The sequence below is a fragment of the Pinus tabuliformis genome, chromosome J (assembly GCF_031772625.1).
Source record: "Pinus tabuliformis cultivar Carrire ecotype Pingquan chromosome J, CPIR1, whole genome shotgun sequence".
NCBI lineage: Eukaryota > Viridiplantae > Streptophyta > Pinopsida > Pinales > Pinaceae > Pinus > Pinus tabuliformis.
Window position 1 is genome coordinate 241,807,186 of NC_142295.1, and position 17,526 is coordinate 241,824,711.

At 39.4% G+C, this 17,526-nt stretch overlaps 1 protein-coding gene across 2 annotated transcripts in view; it reads right to left on the reverse strand.

Moving 5' to 3' along the window:
• Positions 1-17,526, reverse strand: part of LOC149226653 (FAD/NAD(P)-binding oxidoreductase family protein) — a 64,261-nt gene extending 46,735 nt beyond the window's left edge. The window contains exons 1-5 of one of the 2 annotated variants that reach the window (XM_089377543.1): positions 17,308-17,526; positions 17,124-17,223; positions 16,698-16,875; positions 16,538-16,613; positions 16,232-16,411 (exon numbers count right to left, since the gene is read on the reverse strand). In XM_089377543.1, coding sequence (XP_089233669.1) covers positions 16,232-16,411; positions 16,538-16,613; positions 16,698-16,875; positions 17,124-17,223; positions 17,308-17,335 — 562 coding nt within the window. In that variant the 5' untranslated portion in view covers positions 17,336-17,526. The remainder of the gene's footprint in view (positions 1-16,231; positions 16,412-16,537; positions 16,614-16,697; positions 16,876-17,123; positions 17,224-17,307) is intronic. The other variant, XM_089377544.1, reaches the window with a different exon arrangement.

The following is a 17,526-nucleotide window of genomic DNA, read 5'->3' on the forward strand; positions in this document are numbered from 1 at the left end:
TTGGATATCACAATTTTGTCTAAGATAAAGCAAGGCTAGAAACATTGACTTTGATATACCATAACTTGATATTGTTGTCCATGCTTGTAATGAATAGGGTAACCTTGATAACAGTAGTATGGTTGCACTATTGACTATCCTCTTAACAACATAGTGAATTTGACAATGTAACATGTGGATGCCCTAACTTAATGGTGTTAGTACTCTGACGAAAAATGTTTTCGATGTTGTGATTATCCTTGAAGTATGAAGATATACTTGTTAGTTGCCCAAATTATATGACACTAACCCTTGATGAATGATTGATGACATGGTCATATGAGATAGTGAAACAACTGATGGTGACTTGTCATGACTATGACGTATATATAAGAACCTAATATAGTTTGTCTACGTGATCTAATAGTTCTATTGATACATGACATAAGAGATACAGGTAGAAGAGGGTTCCCATTCAGAGGGCGAACCCCTTGATGAGATCCTAGTGTTATCACTCAGGTTGTTCCCTTTGACTCCTAAGGGAATACGGCCGAGGTAACCACAAACCAATCTTTGGACTGCAGGCCCTAGCCTACCTGCAGTCAGAGAGGGCTCTCTCTTTATGATTTAGCTTTGTTTAAGGGATGATTTTAGGCTAGATATGATGCACATGGGTTTTGTTTGAGTTTGGTGGGATGGTTGATCTATTCAAGCAGAGTTGGCACGCAAAGTGTAAGAAGTTCAAACCATTGGGCATGGAGTCCATGAATGTGAACTGAAGGGTGTGTTTTCTTTGGCAGAAGAGGGGAATATGGAGCAGGATAGCTACACATGGCACAATGATTAATGCTAGAACAAGGATGAAATGGAGGTCAGGGGATAAGAGGCAATTAAGGATCTCTCATCCAGCCAAAGAGGGAAAGTGGATGAAGGCTAAATAGGAGCAATGAAGAGTTTCCTATACAGCATTCATATGTGAAGGAAATAGCTTAAACATGATCAATTAAGTATGCATATTCATCACTAATTCGGAGGAAAACATAGAAAAGTTACAAGAATTGAGCACAGAGGGCATGAAAACCATTTCTGAACTATTCCTTCTTCCTGCAACTTAGATTATTATATATAGATGATACAGATACATATAAACTGGTAAATAGAGGGAGGAAAGACTTATTGGACCATGAGCGAGCACGAAAATTCCATATCAAGCTCTTCAGCCATTAAAAGCACAACCAGCCATTTCAGATGCAAACATTCCAGCAATCTTTGATTACAGAGGTTCTTAAACTTACAGGGCGAATCCGGAAAGAGGAAATCAACCAACCAACCCTTTTCATAATACAGAGGGAGGTCTTTATAGAGAAAATATCTACAACAGCAGATCTGAGACAGATCTAAAGAAATAAATGCTTCTAACCTAACATCAGTTAAAAATAAATGAAAAAATGTTTATCTAACAGCTGCGCTGGGGCAGCAGCCTCAAGAATGGATAAATATTGGTCCTTTGCTACAATGCGCTGGCAATTTTGCCATAACTGCGCCTTGGGACTTGCAGCACTGCTCCTATGTGTCTTTGTACATTGTCTCTGCAAAATCTGGGCCTTAAATCTCCTATCTGCTCCCTTTAGGCGGTTCTGCTGCTCTTGGGTGGCTTTAATATGCATTAATTTCGATCTGGTGAGCCTTAATGGCTTTAAATTCCATCACTGATACTCTTTGACTTAAATGGATCCTCTTTAATGCTCCTTTGTTGTGGCTTTACTGCTGCATTGATATTCTTTGAATTCTCGACCGAACTGATACTCTTTCACTGAATCGGGACTCTTTTGCCCCACTGATACTCTTTGCCGCTACTCTGATACTCTTTAATTGCAAAATCGCCCTTGTCTGCCCCTTTATGGCGAAATTTGACTGTTGTTGTGTTTTCCGTGGCCTTCTGTGCGCTTTGGAGGTGTTTCGGTGCTGGCCAATCAAAATATCAACCAAAATGGAGAAATGCTGCAAAAATGGCGGAGATCTGCAAAAAGATAATTGTGCTTGGGCCGTGCTCGTTGTCCGGAGCAAATCTGGGCTGGAGCGATCAAAAATGGCCTAAGAATGCATGATTTCCCTTATCGGGAGCGCGTACAGGCATATATATGAAAATATGAAAAAATGTCGCCTTTTCCTTTTACACAAAAAGACCAATTTCTATGCAAAAATCGCGAAAATTTGGAGCGGGAGCGACACTGTAGCAAAGATTAAATCCTGGCCGTTAGATCTAGCGCGGGCAGATCCAATGACTGGCGCTAAATCGATGATCGGCAGATCGGTTGTCCCAAAACACAAAACCTCCGAAATGCCGCGGACCCGAAATGCTTATAGGCTCCTTCTTTATTGAAATCGGGTCCGACCCATCGGCGAAACCCAATCGGCGGATTTTAACAAAATGGATAAGTGGACCCGATCTCTCTTCAAAACTGCACTTTATAATATTTCGGCTCCGGCCAGTCGGAGCCATATGGGAGTGATGCGATTAAACATGGGCCGTTGATCTGGGGGCCCTGAATGGGCGGCTGCGATTAAGTCGGCATTTCGGCAATCGGCGGGGCAGAGGGTTTATACATATGCGATCGCCGAAATGATGTGGGCCGTTGATCTGGGCGGGGCGATGGACGGCTGTGATCAACTCGGCATTTCGCGTCGGCGGGGAGCATGGGGCGCGGCTTTATTATTGTTGCGATCGTCGAAAATGGGGGGGTTGCGACTTAATATGGGCCGTCGGATCTGAGGCTTGATTGGACGGCAGCGATAAGGCATGCAATATGGCTTGCGATATGCCTTCGGGTGCGACAGCGATATCGCGTCGGGGGGGGGGGGGGGTCAATGCGATCGGAGGATGATTTTTGAAGTCGGAAGGGGGTTAATGCAATCGGCAAAGGCTTTTTGCAATCGGAGATGGGTTTTAGTGCAGCGGAGGAAGGTTTTTAAGCCTTAGGGAGGGTCCTTAATGCATCGAAAGGGGTCCGATAGCATTTAAAGGGGGTTTTTATGAAGCAATAAAGGGGTTTTATGCATAGGAATGAGTCCTAAATGCATTGGAAGATGGTTAAAGAGGAAAAACTGAGGGTTCTTACTAAGTTTCAGGCAAACTTAGTAATTCCCAAGGGAATATTTATGGTTATATTTCAACCAGAGGGAGGGGATATGTATATAAAGGGATTTATAACATATTTTAATATGGGAAGGGGGAAAACATAGGGATTTACATAATAGAATTAGAAGTTAATATGAAACTGGTGAAGAAAGCGCTAAGTATGGAGATCTTAGGCTATAAAGGGGAAATAGAACTTTGTAGAGGAAATATGAACACTCCTTAAGTAAAGCAGGTCTTTACTAAGGCAAATGATATGAAATATGATGAAGTTAAGAGGTATCAAGCAGATCTTGACCTCTTTTGGGAATTAGTGAGTGATTTGGGGAAGAAGAAGAAGGGGAAGTTAGACATGCCTCGCTTGAGCTGCTGCAAGGGAAAATTGCCTTGCACTTGTGATCTGAAGTAAAATAACACTTTGAAATACAAAATTGATCACACTTATTGATTCTGCAACCTCAAAACTGCCTACCCAGCCTACTTACCTAACATTTTCACTTCTTTTTGTTTGGGTGCACTTGAACTAGCAAACCCAGCTTTTCTTCTTTTCTTTTAACTATTTTCCTATCTAAATCTAGCCTTATATCTTCCAAGGGCTCAGATTAAGCAGTTGAGCACCCTTGCTTCTCTACCTATCTAAAATTTGCCAAGATTAAACAGTTTGGACGGATGTTTATTCTCTATATTCTAAAACATGAAATTTAAACCTAGGGAAGCCAAGATTAAGTTGTTTGGCCTTCCCTTAACTGAGAAATCTTTCAAAAATGGAACTTTTGCAGCATGGAAAAGATGAACATTTTTGGCACTTCCACTGTCAATCATGAAAAATGACAACCTATTGCAATAGGAGGCTAACACCTAGCACCTAATATTTATTTGTGATGGATGACTAGAAGTACCGCAATTGCAGGATGAAACAATTAACATCTGATATTACTTTTTAATTATAGAGCTAACATATTTTGTTGTCGGAAATGATTAATCCCATGAAGCATCAAGATCCACCTCTCATATGGAAGTGCTTTTATAGCATTCTAGATTGCATTAATGGATTATTGTTATTGGATCCTTGTATGCACTCTGAGTTAGATAGAGTCTAGCCATATATAGTTGGAACAAAAGCATCTTCATGGATTAAGAGAATGTTGTTGTATAAGATAAGCTTAAGCTTGTGACTGTTGCCTCCTTGCATAAGAGGGAGAAAAGTTGAATAATGTATTCCTTTCTTTATAATGTTATACATTTGCTCTAACATTTGATGTCCTATATGAATAGGAAAATAGAGAACTACTGCTCTTGGTAATGTATGAGGCAATGTGATTAAACTCTTCAATAAGTTGTTTGAGCTCGTACCAAATACGAGCACTTTGATATGTTTTTGATCCTCAGAGAGAAACATGAATTGATGATATGACCCTTTCGAACTAGGGTTTGGGCTTATCAAGAACACCGAGCACTACTCTTCCCCCTTGGTTGAGCTCCCAAGGTGTGGAATGGAGTTGCCATTAGGGGAATTTTGAGGTCTAAAATGGGCCTCCTAAGAAAAATGTACAACCAAAATAAACTTTATAAGAAACAATAAGATTCAAGATGATGATGTCAACCATGGGAGATGATTCACAATTTTTGGAGTAAAAAGTAAAAAGTTTAAAAAAGAATAAAACTACTTTTACAACTCGTATTTTCAACTCATCTCCCTAAGGTTTTACTCAAATTTCGAGTGGGAGTACTTGTTGGATGCAAAATTTGATTCCTTATCCAAGGAGTACCCATGTTGCATACTTTTGATGGACCCTACTACATGAAAATGAAAAATACATGAAAAAATGTGATTGCAATCACTTTTTTCATGTATTTCTCATTTTCATGTAGCAGGGTTCATCGAAAGTATGAAACATGGGTACTCCTTGGATGAGGAATCAAATTTCGCATCCAATGAGTGTTGTTGCTCGAAATTTGAGTAAACCCATAGGGAGAAAAGTTGAAAATACGAGTTCAAAAATAGTTTTTTCTTTTTTTCCTCTAAAATTTGATGATGTAATCTAATCTTATTTTATTATTTCCATTAGTATTTTATAATTTCCTTAGGAGGCCCATTTTAGACATCAAAATTCCCTTAATGTGGGCTCCTAGGGATGAGAGACCTCTAACCAATAGGATGTGTAGCGATCTGGATCTCCCCTAGTCAGAGTATACCCCACTTAGCATCCTGCCCACTTTATCAGATAACCTCCCCATCTGGCCAATGGGATGAGGGACTTGGAATAGAGTGTGATCCCTACCCCTTGCAGTAGGTGGATCTCACCCAAGTTGGTGGATGCAAGTGTTCTACCATTTGACTCTCAAAGGTCAAGATGGGAAAATCAGGGACAATAGGGTAGAGTGTGATCCTTACCTCAGGTAAGTTGATCTCACCTATTGTCAGGGACTTTGGGATAGAGTGTGATACTTACGCATTGCAGTAGGCTTGATCTCGCCCATTATCTTTGGATACAGGGTGGAAGCATAGGTCTCCCCTTGGTGATTCTTCTTCTTTGGGTTCAAAAGTGTTCAACAAGACATTTAGATCAGCAGAGACAATAAGATAGGCATGATCCTTACCTCTCTCGATAAGTGGCATCCCTCCTATTGTCTGTAGTTTCTGGGTGGTAGCATTGGCTCCCCGATGATGAGGTTCCCGAATTGTAGCATTGGCTCCCCGCTAGCAGATATTTCAGGTTGAGCTAGGCTCCCTGATGTGGTTACAGGTTGAGCAAGGCTCCCTAATGTTGTTCTGAATTGAGCTAAGTTCTCCAATGTTTTTGAGGGTTGAGTTGGGCTCCCCTATGACGTCAGATCATTCTTCTTCAGATTTGAGATTGTTCAACAGCTGGAGATGAACCAAAATGAGCCGGGACGAAATTTGACATGATGACGATGATGATTCTACTTTAGAGGACCGTATTGATTATTGAATATAGGGTGGAAGCTGGATGCTCCCCTATGATGATTTTTCTTCTTCTTTAGACCGATATTGTTGAGTCGACGATCAAAGGAAACTGAGACAAGATATGATGAGAAGGGTGTTTTTATAGCTGAGATGGAGGTCATATGATTTGACTTGGAGATTAGTAGGGTTTGAGGATTGATCTCCCCTATCTTTGATTGTGCATTATTCTTCTTCTATGGGACATGATGAAATTTCTGAGTTGAGACTTATGATGTAGATGGAAATTTCTCCCTAACTGAGAGGGAGTGTTAAAATTGGGCAACGGTGGAACAAATTTCCCCTAAGGGAAACCCTAAGCCCCATATGAGGCCCATCTCGCCAAAGGAAGAATTATAAAAACAAATTAATTGGGCAAATATTTATAAGAGAGTTTGAAGATATAAAATTAAATAATTTGGGCGCAATTCAAAATTTGAAATATGAGGAATTCCCTCCAAATTAAGAAGTTGGTCTAAATTGAGGGTCCTCATTCGGCACCAAAAGCACTTTATCATCTTTATATATATGAGACACTATAATTCATGATTCGATATATAAAGTTGATTTTATATCTGAAACTAAAATATATGATTCGCTTATGTTTTATGGTTTTTAGGCTCACACTTCGAAATGGCTCGATTTCTGTATTGCGTTCATTACTCTCACTGTAGCATGTAAGCTTACTTCTTTGTGGAACCGTATGGCTCGTGGTATGCATGATACATCTCTATGTTGGTTCGTATTAAAGCTCTCATGGTTCGAATTTGGCGTCACATGCAGTACAGTGACATTGCTCATGTTACATCATATATGGGCTCGTAGTTTGACTCTGATCTATACAACGACTAGTGGTTTATTCCATACATATCTCTATGATTATACTAATGTGTCTCTGTGGTTACAATGATATATTTATGTTTTTCTAATTTCATATATTTGTGGTGATGTTGGCATCGCATTTCTTCCCAGTGAGTCGCATCTCTTCACCGTGAGTCATATTTCCTTTCTGTGCATCGTATTTCTTAATTGAGGGTCGTATATCTTTACTGTAAGTTATACTTCTTTGCTACTAATTGTATTTCATTTTCAAGTTTCCTACCTCATTGTTGTGGGGCATATCACTTCACTATGAGCCGTATCTCACCATGGTGGGTTGTATATTATCACTGTGGTATTGTGTTGGCTTGCAAAATCAATATCGATGCATATTTGATGGTGAATTAAATTCTCTTTATTGTGAGTCGCATTTCTCCAATTTGAGTCTTGAATACAACAATAAAGTTTTCATATATCTTGGCATAAGGTTGTTTGTCTCAATATAGTGACAGAAGAATTATAATTTCTCCTAACCAGTTAGGGTTTTTGCTAACATATCCTAATCAATGTCTTTGCTCTTATATTAAGGTAGTGAGATTTGTAAAGACAGTCTTGTGATACAATGATGACAACTTTGCTTATGATATACTGATGACAGTATTGCTTAGAATGACAATCTTACTCATGATACAATGATCTATATGTATGGTTGTAACAGTCTTGTGTGAACTGTGAAAGTAACCCTTGATATGTCGGTAGACTGGATGTGTAACTGGAATCTTCATAACAGGAACTTTAATGAAAGTATGACAGTAGTAATAGCCACAGCATGACTTGGACCATATCTTTAGATAACGGTATGTGACTCTTCATGGCAAAGACCTTTGGTATATCACTAACTTAGTATGCAAGATATAGTGACCTGCTCTTATGGGAAATGATAGCATTGCTCTCATTCCATGAAGGATGATAACAGTGAACAGTATGATGTCAGTAATGTGATACCATCTCTCCCTCTCTCTAGCTTATTTCGCTGAGTTCACAAACGAAGTTGTGAACTGTTTTGGGTTGACGATGGGAGATTAGATATAGTTGATGAATCTTGTTATGGATGTACTTTGTATCTCAATTGATCAATTGATGAAATCTAATAGAAGAAGAAGAAGAATTTCGAGTGTTCCCCCTTGTGGGGTTTTTCCCTGGTCTCCGACCAATCCTAGTGTCTCTTTGTGTGCATGCTTTTCTTCTGATGTTCTTTTTTGATTTGTTGCATTACTAATGAAGTTGTTTTTTCTACATAATTGCACATATTGTAATAATTTTATAATATTATGGGGTAAATTTAATGTGTAAATGATGTAATGCAATTATCAAAGCAAAGAACAATGTAGCCCTTAAGAAAATTAACAGGAAGACCAGGATTGGACAGACTGTTGGGCATATGTGGCATTGTTGATGCAAACTGCGTTGGAGATCTAGATCAGAAAAGATCTACAAGTGGGTATGTGTTTAACCTATTTGGAGGAGCAATTAGTTGGATGAGCAAGATACGGTGTGTAATGGCACTTTCAAGTACAGAGGTTGAGTACATGGCAGTCACTCATGCAAGCAAGGAAGCAATTTGGTTGCAAAAATTGTGTTCAAGTATGGGGTTGGTACAACGAGCTATAAGGATAGATTGCAATAGCCAGAGTGCAATTTTCTTGGCAAAGAAGCTTACTTATCATTCAAAGACAAAACATATTGATATGTGATATCACTTTGTGAGGGATAAGGTTGAAGAAAAAAAAGGTGTTGCTAGTAAAAATGGACACATTGAAGAATGTTGCAGATGCATTGACAAAGTCTGTGAGCATTGAGAAGTTTTCTTGGTGTAGAGAAACAATGGACATTGCAGCCCTAGACCTATGACTGTGTACACCTGCAGCCCCCTGTGTGCAAAGAAAACAAGTGGGAGAACGTTGAGTATGTGTTATATTCTTTGCACGAATAGCCCCAGGATGGTTGGGCAGACCCAAGAATGGGGAGCAAGCCCATGGATGGTGGGCGGACCTACCCATCGTTTTGCACATGGTTTTGGGCATAATGGTTTTGCCCATGGCATTTTGTAGATCTGGTCAAGGTCACTATGGTTATGTTCTAATCCACGATTAATGGATGGGGGGGTTTATGAATACTTCGGCATGTATATAACGTATTGTAACATTCAAAGGAAGATAATGAAAAATCAATCTGGTTTTCCTGGTTATGGGTTCCAAGAGAAAAATCTTTACGTATATTTTTCTATTCATGCCATTGTATATTTTCTGTTTTTTTTAAGAATTTGTTTGTAGGTAATTTCTGTACAAGGTTAAAACCTTCATATATAATAAGAACATTGCCTAGAAATACACGCCTTGCTAGAACTAGGACACCTCTAATGCATGTCCTTTTGTTCAATATTAGAAATTGTGCTAACAATTGAAAAATACTTTCTAAATATAACAAAAGCAAACATTTTCTAAATAGGAACTACACTATACTTAGAGATACACTGCATTCTCTAATTCTAGAAAAGAAAATTAATATAGAAGACAATTTCTAATGAAATAAAAGCTAATTTGGAGTTCTCTAAGGTTGGCTCATGCATGCATGCATATGCCCTCTACCTCTTCATAATTGTTGTGCACCACACAAGTCACACTAATGTTGCACCATCATCCCAATGCCCTTTCTATTGTGCATAGGAACCGAGACAAAAGAACAAGGTTGTACAAATATGACATCACTGTTGTTGCGCCCTGATTCACACTATCATCACTACTAAAGGGAGCTATACTAAAGATGTTGCAAATGAATATGATGCTACAAGGGATCACTTTAAAGCAATACATAAAGCTAACACGTTTTTTAAGCATTACTCTAATTTGATTCTACAAATTTCTAGGACTACTTGAATGTGTTACATTTTGCTTGCAAATAGGTTACCACATCACACCACCTCCAAATATGTTGGTTGTTTTAGGATTTTAAATAAATTCTTGAACTTTACCACACAATCATGGGTAATATCTAGCAATATTTTATGTGATTGTTGCATTACCTAGAAAATTATAAGTGAGTGAGGAATTATGGCACTTTTATTTCTTTTGTAGCTTCGAGGAGTTTTGAATCCCAATGTCTTAGCAAGCTTCATTTAATTTCATGGGTGCTCAAACATCACACAAAGGATAACATCTATTACTATTTAGCCTAATAGGTTCTTTTTTGCATAAACCATTTGCTACTTAAGGAATTCTAAGAGATTTTCACATGTTTTTTATACATGTGAAAATGGGAGATGGCCTACAATGAACTTGCACATTGGAAATGTCTTACTCAATGACTACTTGACCTCAGTTGGGTGCTTGCTTGGCATTATTCCCCACAGCAATGGAGCTCTCTTGACAACTTGGGTGATGTTGTTCACGATGGCCACATGGAGATGTTTGCTTGCTTGGAGAACATCATACTTAGGAGGACGGGTGTTATGCATCTTACAAGAGGGCATCAAGCCCTAGAGGCTTGGAGTTGGCTTGAGGATGCCTAGGTTGCGACGACAGTGTTCATATGATTGGAGTGGACCTGATGGAGCACATAGCTTAGGAGGACTATTGGAGTCGTTGGAGGTTTGTGGAAGGAGCATTGAACACACCTTGTGTAGCATCCTTGCTTGTGGACAACATCACCTTGGAGCTTGGCATGTGTACCCTTGGTGTGTAGCATTCAATGTGTATGAGCCTACATGTGATTACTAGACATTTCCTATAAGGGAATTGGTGCACGTATGTATTGTTAGCCTCTCTTACCTCTCATATATATATATATATATATATATATATAGAGAGAGAGAGAGAGAGAGTCCTTCATTCATTCATTATTCTTATTCATCTTGTGTTAGTGATGTAACTAGAGAAGCACACCCTTCATTCTCTCTCTCTTCATTTGTACTTAATCTCTCTCTTTTTCTTGGAGTCACTAGAGTTTTTGAGCTCTTGAAGTACCTTGAAGAGTAGGGTTAGGGTTTCACGCCTTGGAGATTTTAGATTCCAAACTCTCAATTGCACTAATTGAAGAAGTGGAAACATCTTACCTTGGAGGACTTGCTTGAGTGATTCATGCTTGTTGGAGCTCCTTCATTGAGCTAGGGTTTTTCTTGGTTTTCCCTGGCTAGGGTTTTGAAGAGCTAGTGGATTCTACAAGCCTTATGATAAAGCTATGATATGTACATGAACTTCATCTTAGGCATAGTAATGAAGCTTTCAATTATCAAATACTAGTGTAAATTGCAGATTTGATTTTTAGGCATCTATATTCTTCATGGTTTGTAATTTCCAACTATATATGTCTTGATTTGGCATAAGTAAAAGGTGATTATGTAAAATGAATTAACATTGTGATCGAAGAATATAAGGATTGTTTCACTATTGTAGTTACTGATGTAAATAAGGGATTTCAGATCCGGTTTATACATGATAAGATTGCCCTAGAGGGTTGAAATTTATCATAACATGTTGGTATTTTCATCTTGGATTGCTTAGATGATTGGAGTTGTTAAGAGTTGAAATATTGTCTATTGTTGTTGAAGTTTTATTTGTATTTCATAACATCCCTAGAGCTAAAAACCAATGTTACAAACATCGTGCCAGCTAAAATGTGACCAAGGGTCCAGAAACAAAAACATCAGCAACATCAGGGAAAACATCAAAAAATTTCAACAAAATTTAAAAATATAAATAAAAATTCATTTTTTTCAAATTTTAAACATCTAAAGCAACAACAACATCAAATAAATGCATTACCACCTAAGAAACCAAATTCATCCTCCCCCCTCATGTCCCGAATCCCAGGTGTCAAACACAACTGTCGAGGGACATGTGTTTGATTCATGGCTCAAGCGTGTCCAAACATGTGGGATTCACTTGGCCAGCGAATCGGATTCGCCCAACTAGAATGTCCCGATTTGGGGACACATGTTGCCTCTAGAAAAGTGTGTCGCGGGTCTTTTTAAGCCCGATTTGGGTCAATTTCTCCTCATTCTTGTGTCTCTCTCTTGTTGTGGGTGTGTGGGAGCGAGTAGCAAAGGGTTTAGGAGCATTTTGGAGGTGATTCAAGCAACCGGTAAGTGCATTTTGCTTCCATTTTCTTTCCATTTTTGCTACAGCAATTTGCCTGTCCATTTTGTTTACATGCTAGTGAATTTTATTTATTTTTTTATTTTTTTTTTATAGCATTCTTAGCTCAATCAAGGGTAGTAGGGAAGGGGCAAAAGAAGGGGAAGAGTGTCCCCATTGGTGATGCCCCTTCTGTTCCAGTTTCATCAGGGTTTGCAAGTATTCCCTCTGTTGGAAGTGGGGTTGCAAGAGCACCTTCAAATGTTGAGGGCAAAATAGATTTAGAAAAGACAACATGCTCAAGAAAGTAAATATCCCTTGTGGAAGTATGTCGCAAGAGATCAAGGGCCAGGCAACAAGTTAAATGGAGGAGGCAATGTTTATTGGACATGCATCTATTGCAACAATCAATTCAAGAGCACTTATTTCTGTGCCAAAGCTCATTTGTTGGGCTTACTAGGTTGTGGAATTGGAGCATGTGAAAATGTGTTTGTAGATAAGAGGAAAGAAATGGAAAAAGAGGCCAATGTTGGTGTGGCAAGGGCGGTTGCATCATCTAAAAGAATAGGAATGAGGATCCCCTTCCATTCTTGAGGAAAAGCAGCACCAAATTTCCATTTGAGAGTTTTGGTGGGGGTGTAGGTCAAGCAGCAAAAGGAAAGGAAGTGGCATTCAAAAAGAGAGACGGGAAGAGCTTGATATCACCATTGCCTTCTTTTTCTATTTGAACTTCATATCATTTAATGTTGCACGATCACCTTTATTTACTGAGATGTGTCGAGCTCTAACTCAAGGGGCTCCATCAAGGTATGTGTCTCCTGGGTTAGAGAAGCTTTTTACCACATGGTTGATTAAGGCAAAGAAACAGATGGACAAAATGCTTGAGCCTGTTAAATCAGTATGGCCAACATCTAGGGTTAGTATTATTTCTGATGGATGGACAGATCCAACACACCACCCACTCATCAACTTCATGGTGTCTTCCTTCAATGGACCAGTTTGCTTAAAATCAGTGGATGCACTAGCAAAATACAAGGATGCAAAATATATGGGTGAGATGTTCATTAAAGTTAATGAAGATGTAGGTGTTGATTCTTGTGTGCAAACATTACAGACAATGCACCTGTTTGCAGGGTTGTTGCCATGATTGTGGAAGCTAAATATCCACAAGTATTTTGGACACCTTGCATTGTCCATTCCTTGAATTTAGCACCTAAAACTATTGCTTCTGATGTACCTTGGATTGGAAGTGTTATTGAGGATGCACGACTTATCTGCAACTTTGTACAAAATCATACTAATGCCCTCACAATCTACAAGGATTGCAGCCATCTATCATTGTTGAAGATTGTTGATACACGGTTTGCCTCTTCATTCATCGTGATGAAGAGGTTGAGGGAGGTCAAGACCTCTCTTGGGGCTATGGTTATTTTAGAGTTTTGGTCTTTTTGGAGAAAGACGGATTAAGTAACCTCAAAAAGAGTCAAGAACACAGTGTTAGATGATGCTTGGTGGGAGAGGGTAGATCTCACTATTAAGATCATGGACCCTATCATTGCTTTGCTGCAATTTGTAGGTACATACCAACCCATCCTAAGAGAGGTTTATGAAGGATGGGATTTCATGATTGAGTCCATGCGGACCATTATTTTACAGAGTGAGTCCCTTGAGTATGAGACATCATTGGAGGCCTTCTTCACCGCCATACAGGATATTCTTGTCAGCAGGTGGGACAAGAATTGCACACCTTTGCATTGTTTGGCTCATTGAATCCAAAATACTACAGCCATGAGTGGTTGAATGGTGGACCTTCCCCCAGATTCCCTCATCACATGGATGGTGAAATTTCACAAGGGAGGAAGGATGCATTGAGGGGTATATTTCAAGATGGAGCATCCCTTGATGAGGTGGAGGATGCCTTTGCAGAGTTTTCCACTAGCACTGGGCGATTTGCAGGCTATGATGTGATTAGAGACAAGGGGATAAGAATCCCTATTGTTGGTGGGCAACTCATGGGACAACATGCCCTCCTCTACAGCAGTTAGCCATGAGGCTCCTCTCTTAGGTTACTTATCCTCTTGTTGCGAAAGGAATTGGAGCACATATAGGAATTTGTATAGTGTGAAGAAGAGCAAGCTTGAGTAGTCCAGGGCATAAACAATGGTGTATGTGCACACCAACCTTCATCTTATTTACAGGCAGAGAGATGAGTGGTTGAAGGGAAAGACAAAGATGTGGGATGTGTTTTTTGATGATATGGGTTTGGACAACAGTGTTGAGATGGCATTGGCCAACTTGGACCTTAATGAGACAGTGCTAGAGCCTATCACTTTTGATGATGGTGATACTCTTGAGGGGTCATCCTCCACACCAACAGATGCAGAGATTACATTGGATATAGAGGAGGAGGATGCAGAGGAGAGCAGTGGTGACCATGATAGTGATGTTGATTTTGATGATGATGATTGATGAGCTACCTACTACCTTGTAGTTGTTTTGTATTTGCTATTTCTATTTGCCATTGGCATTGCTAGTCAAGAGTCCTCAGGACTCAGTACCTATGTAACACATTTTGATTTTGATGACTTAATGAGAAAACTACAGTTTCTTGTCTTTCTCCTATTGGATCATTGATGAATATGTCACGATTGTATTTGTAATATGTATGCATAATGTTACAACTTACAAATTTACAATGTAGAATCTAGATCTATGTCTGAATTTGTATCATGAATGAGAATTTGTGTAATTTGAAATCATTGAAATCTGTGTGTGTGTGTGTGTATAATGTGTCCTATGTGATCTGTTCTGGGGGTTTACGTGCCCCGTGTCGAACACTCGAATTTGCGTGTCCTGCATGTCCCTGTGTCAAGTGACTTAGATTGCTACATAAATCATCATGCTTGGCTCAAGACAAACTAGTCTCCTCCTCCTTTGCTCTCCTTTGTCCTAGGTCTTTTTGCAAAATGACCCAAAAAGCTCCATTTAAAACATGGTTTTTTCGCAGATTGGCACTTTTTTGGTATGGTGCAATTTGAAAAGTGTGTGATGTTATCACCAAGGAAAAACGATAGCCAAAGGGTTTGATGCAGAAAAATGCACAATGTTGGCAATAACATTGCATATTTTGCAACACTGGAAAAAAACAAATAGTTAAGATTCAAGAAACATATAAAAAAGAAGTGAAATTTTTGCTTTTCATTAAAACTCCTTACTGCAGAAATTTCCTCAAGAAGGAAGTCATAATGGAATAACAAATGAAAGGGACTCACTAAACAAGGTTTTAGTAGAAAGTCTGATCCCAAGCAAAATAAGCAGATGGTGTGGAACTTCCAAGCAATTTAAGCAGACAGTGTGAATCTCCATGCTACAGTGAGAAGAAAGTATAGAGTAGTGTGTAAGCCTCGAGCTTCACTAGCTCAAAATCAAAGTAACCCTCTAAATCAGGAATCACATTTGTGAAGCATGGTTTCACTTCTGTTTGAGACGACCAGCTCAAATGAAAAAGGTCAGTAATAAAACAAAATCAAAGTAACCTTCTAAATCAGCAATCACATTTGTGAAGTCTAAATCAGCAATCATATTTGTGAAGTCTAAATCAGCAATCACGTTTGTGAAGCATAGTTTCCCCTCTGTTTGAAATTACCAGCTCAAAATCAAAAGATTGATGATAATAAACCAAAATCCTAATAGCCCTCAAAATCAACGATCACATTGTGAAGCACAGTTTCCCCTATGTTTGAAAGATTAACTAGAACATAGCCCCTCATTTGCAGGATACAGCCTTTCAAACTTGCAAGCACTTAGGCTTTAAAGTTTGCAGCTCTTATATAATGTATCCTTGTGGTCATGCATAATTCAATCTTTATTTTTCGGGATAAAATATTCGAGACATTTATTTCCCTGCTAAATTCCCCTTTTCAAGAACGGTCAAGCCTGCAAAAGTCACCCTTGCTCCAGCTGAAGGAGTACGGGTACAGACAAACAAAACTCCCTGAATGGCAGAAAGATGATTGAAAATTTGCAACTGCCCAAGACACAGCGGGAACTAAGTATGGAGATGGTGAGGATGTGGATGCCTGCTAAGCATGGTATTACATTTGAGACCTGAGCCTGGCCAGCTCAATATCAAAAGTGGTAAAAGTTAAAACAAAAAGGAACCAAAACCCCAGAGAAGATTAAAAGAAGAAAAAGCCTTACCCAAAGGGGGTGGAAGACCAGTTTGAGCTGTGAATCTTGAAGAAGCCAGATTTTTGTCTGATGCAACCACTGCATCATAGTGTCCTATGCTTTCCCCTTGTAATCCCCTCAAATCCCAAATACCACCTTCCCTGCTCCACTCCACTTTTGCAACTGTCACTCCAAATTTAGCTTCCACCCCTGCTCAAAATACCCATCAAAATCTTTTAAAACTGGGCGTTCTCCGCAAGAATAAAACCACGCAAAACACCCCAACAGGTCTCGAGAGAATACAATGCACGCTTAATAATTAACAGAGCATAATACCAGGCCGACTGCAAATAGCTTTGCATATGGAGTTCATTCCTGGAACACCCACATATCTCTTTGCTGAATCTTCCTGCTAAAACAGGCAGGAAATTACTAGTACAGTGCTCAAATCCGTTAATTTTATGGAAAACTATGAAAGGGAATATCTAATACGAACCAATTGCGAGATGAATTGTCCAGAGGCTGCATCAAAAGTACCGAATGGTCCTTTCCACTCGGCAACCAGGCCGGCATCTTCCCACTTATGAACCAAATCACGGACGCCCGGGTCCTTCACCGTGAAGCAGGGAGCCCCGTGATCGAAACACAGCTCCTTCCCATCTTCAGTTCGTTCTCTGACAAAAGAAAGAAGCCGTAATCATCCTATCTGATACTACAATTTGTTCATTACTCGACTGCGATTACATGAAGTCTATAATTACATTACAACATTTATATTAAGGGAAGCCTTAACAAGTTTGGAGCTACCAAGAATGGAACTTGGGACGTGTAGAAGGCGATTTGAACAACTCTTGGCCGTTAGAGAATAAATCCGATAATAATAAATGAAATTCGCGAGAATCAGTTAGAGCTTATGCATTACCGGCGTTGAGACATGCGACCTCCGGGGCCTCGGGCAGACTCGAACACTGTTACTGCAATTCCTTTCTCAGCTAATGAAGATGCGCAGACAGCACCTGATACTGTTGTTCACAGAAGAAAGCATAACTCTTGTAAACGTGTAAGTTTTTAAGTGATAAAAGCATTTATTTGTGTGTGAGCTCTACCTCCAGCTCCGATCACTGCGATCCTCATTCTGTGTAGACTGGTAATTGGCGGTGTAGCGCTCGATTCAATCTCCTGTAGAAACGATATGTCCGTTAACGCTTACAGAGCAGAGGATGTTCATATTATTTTGGTCGCAACACTAGGCGGGTAATGTGCCACGTTCGTTCAAACCGAGCTGTGTTATAATAATAATAATCATCTAACGACAGCTTTCTCGA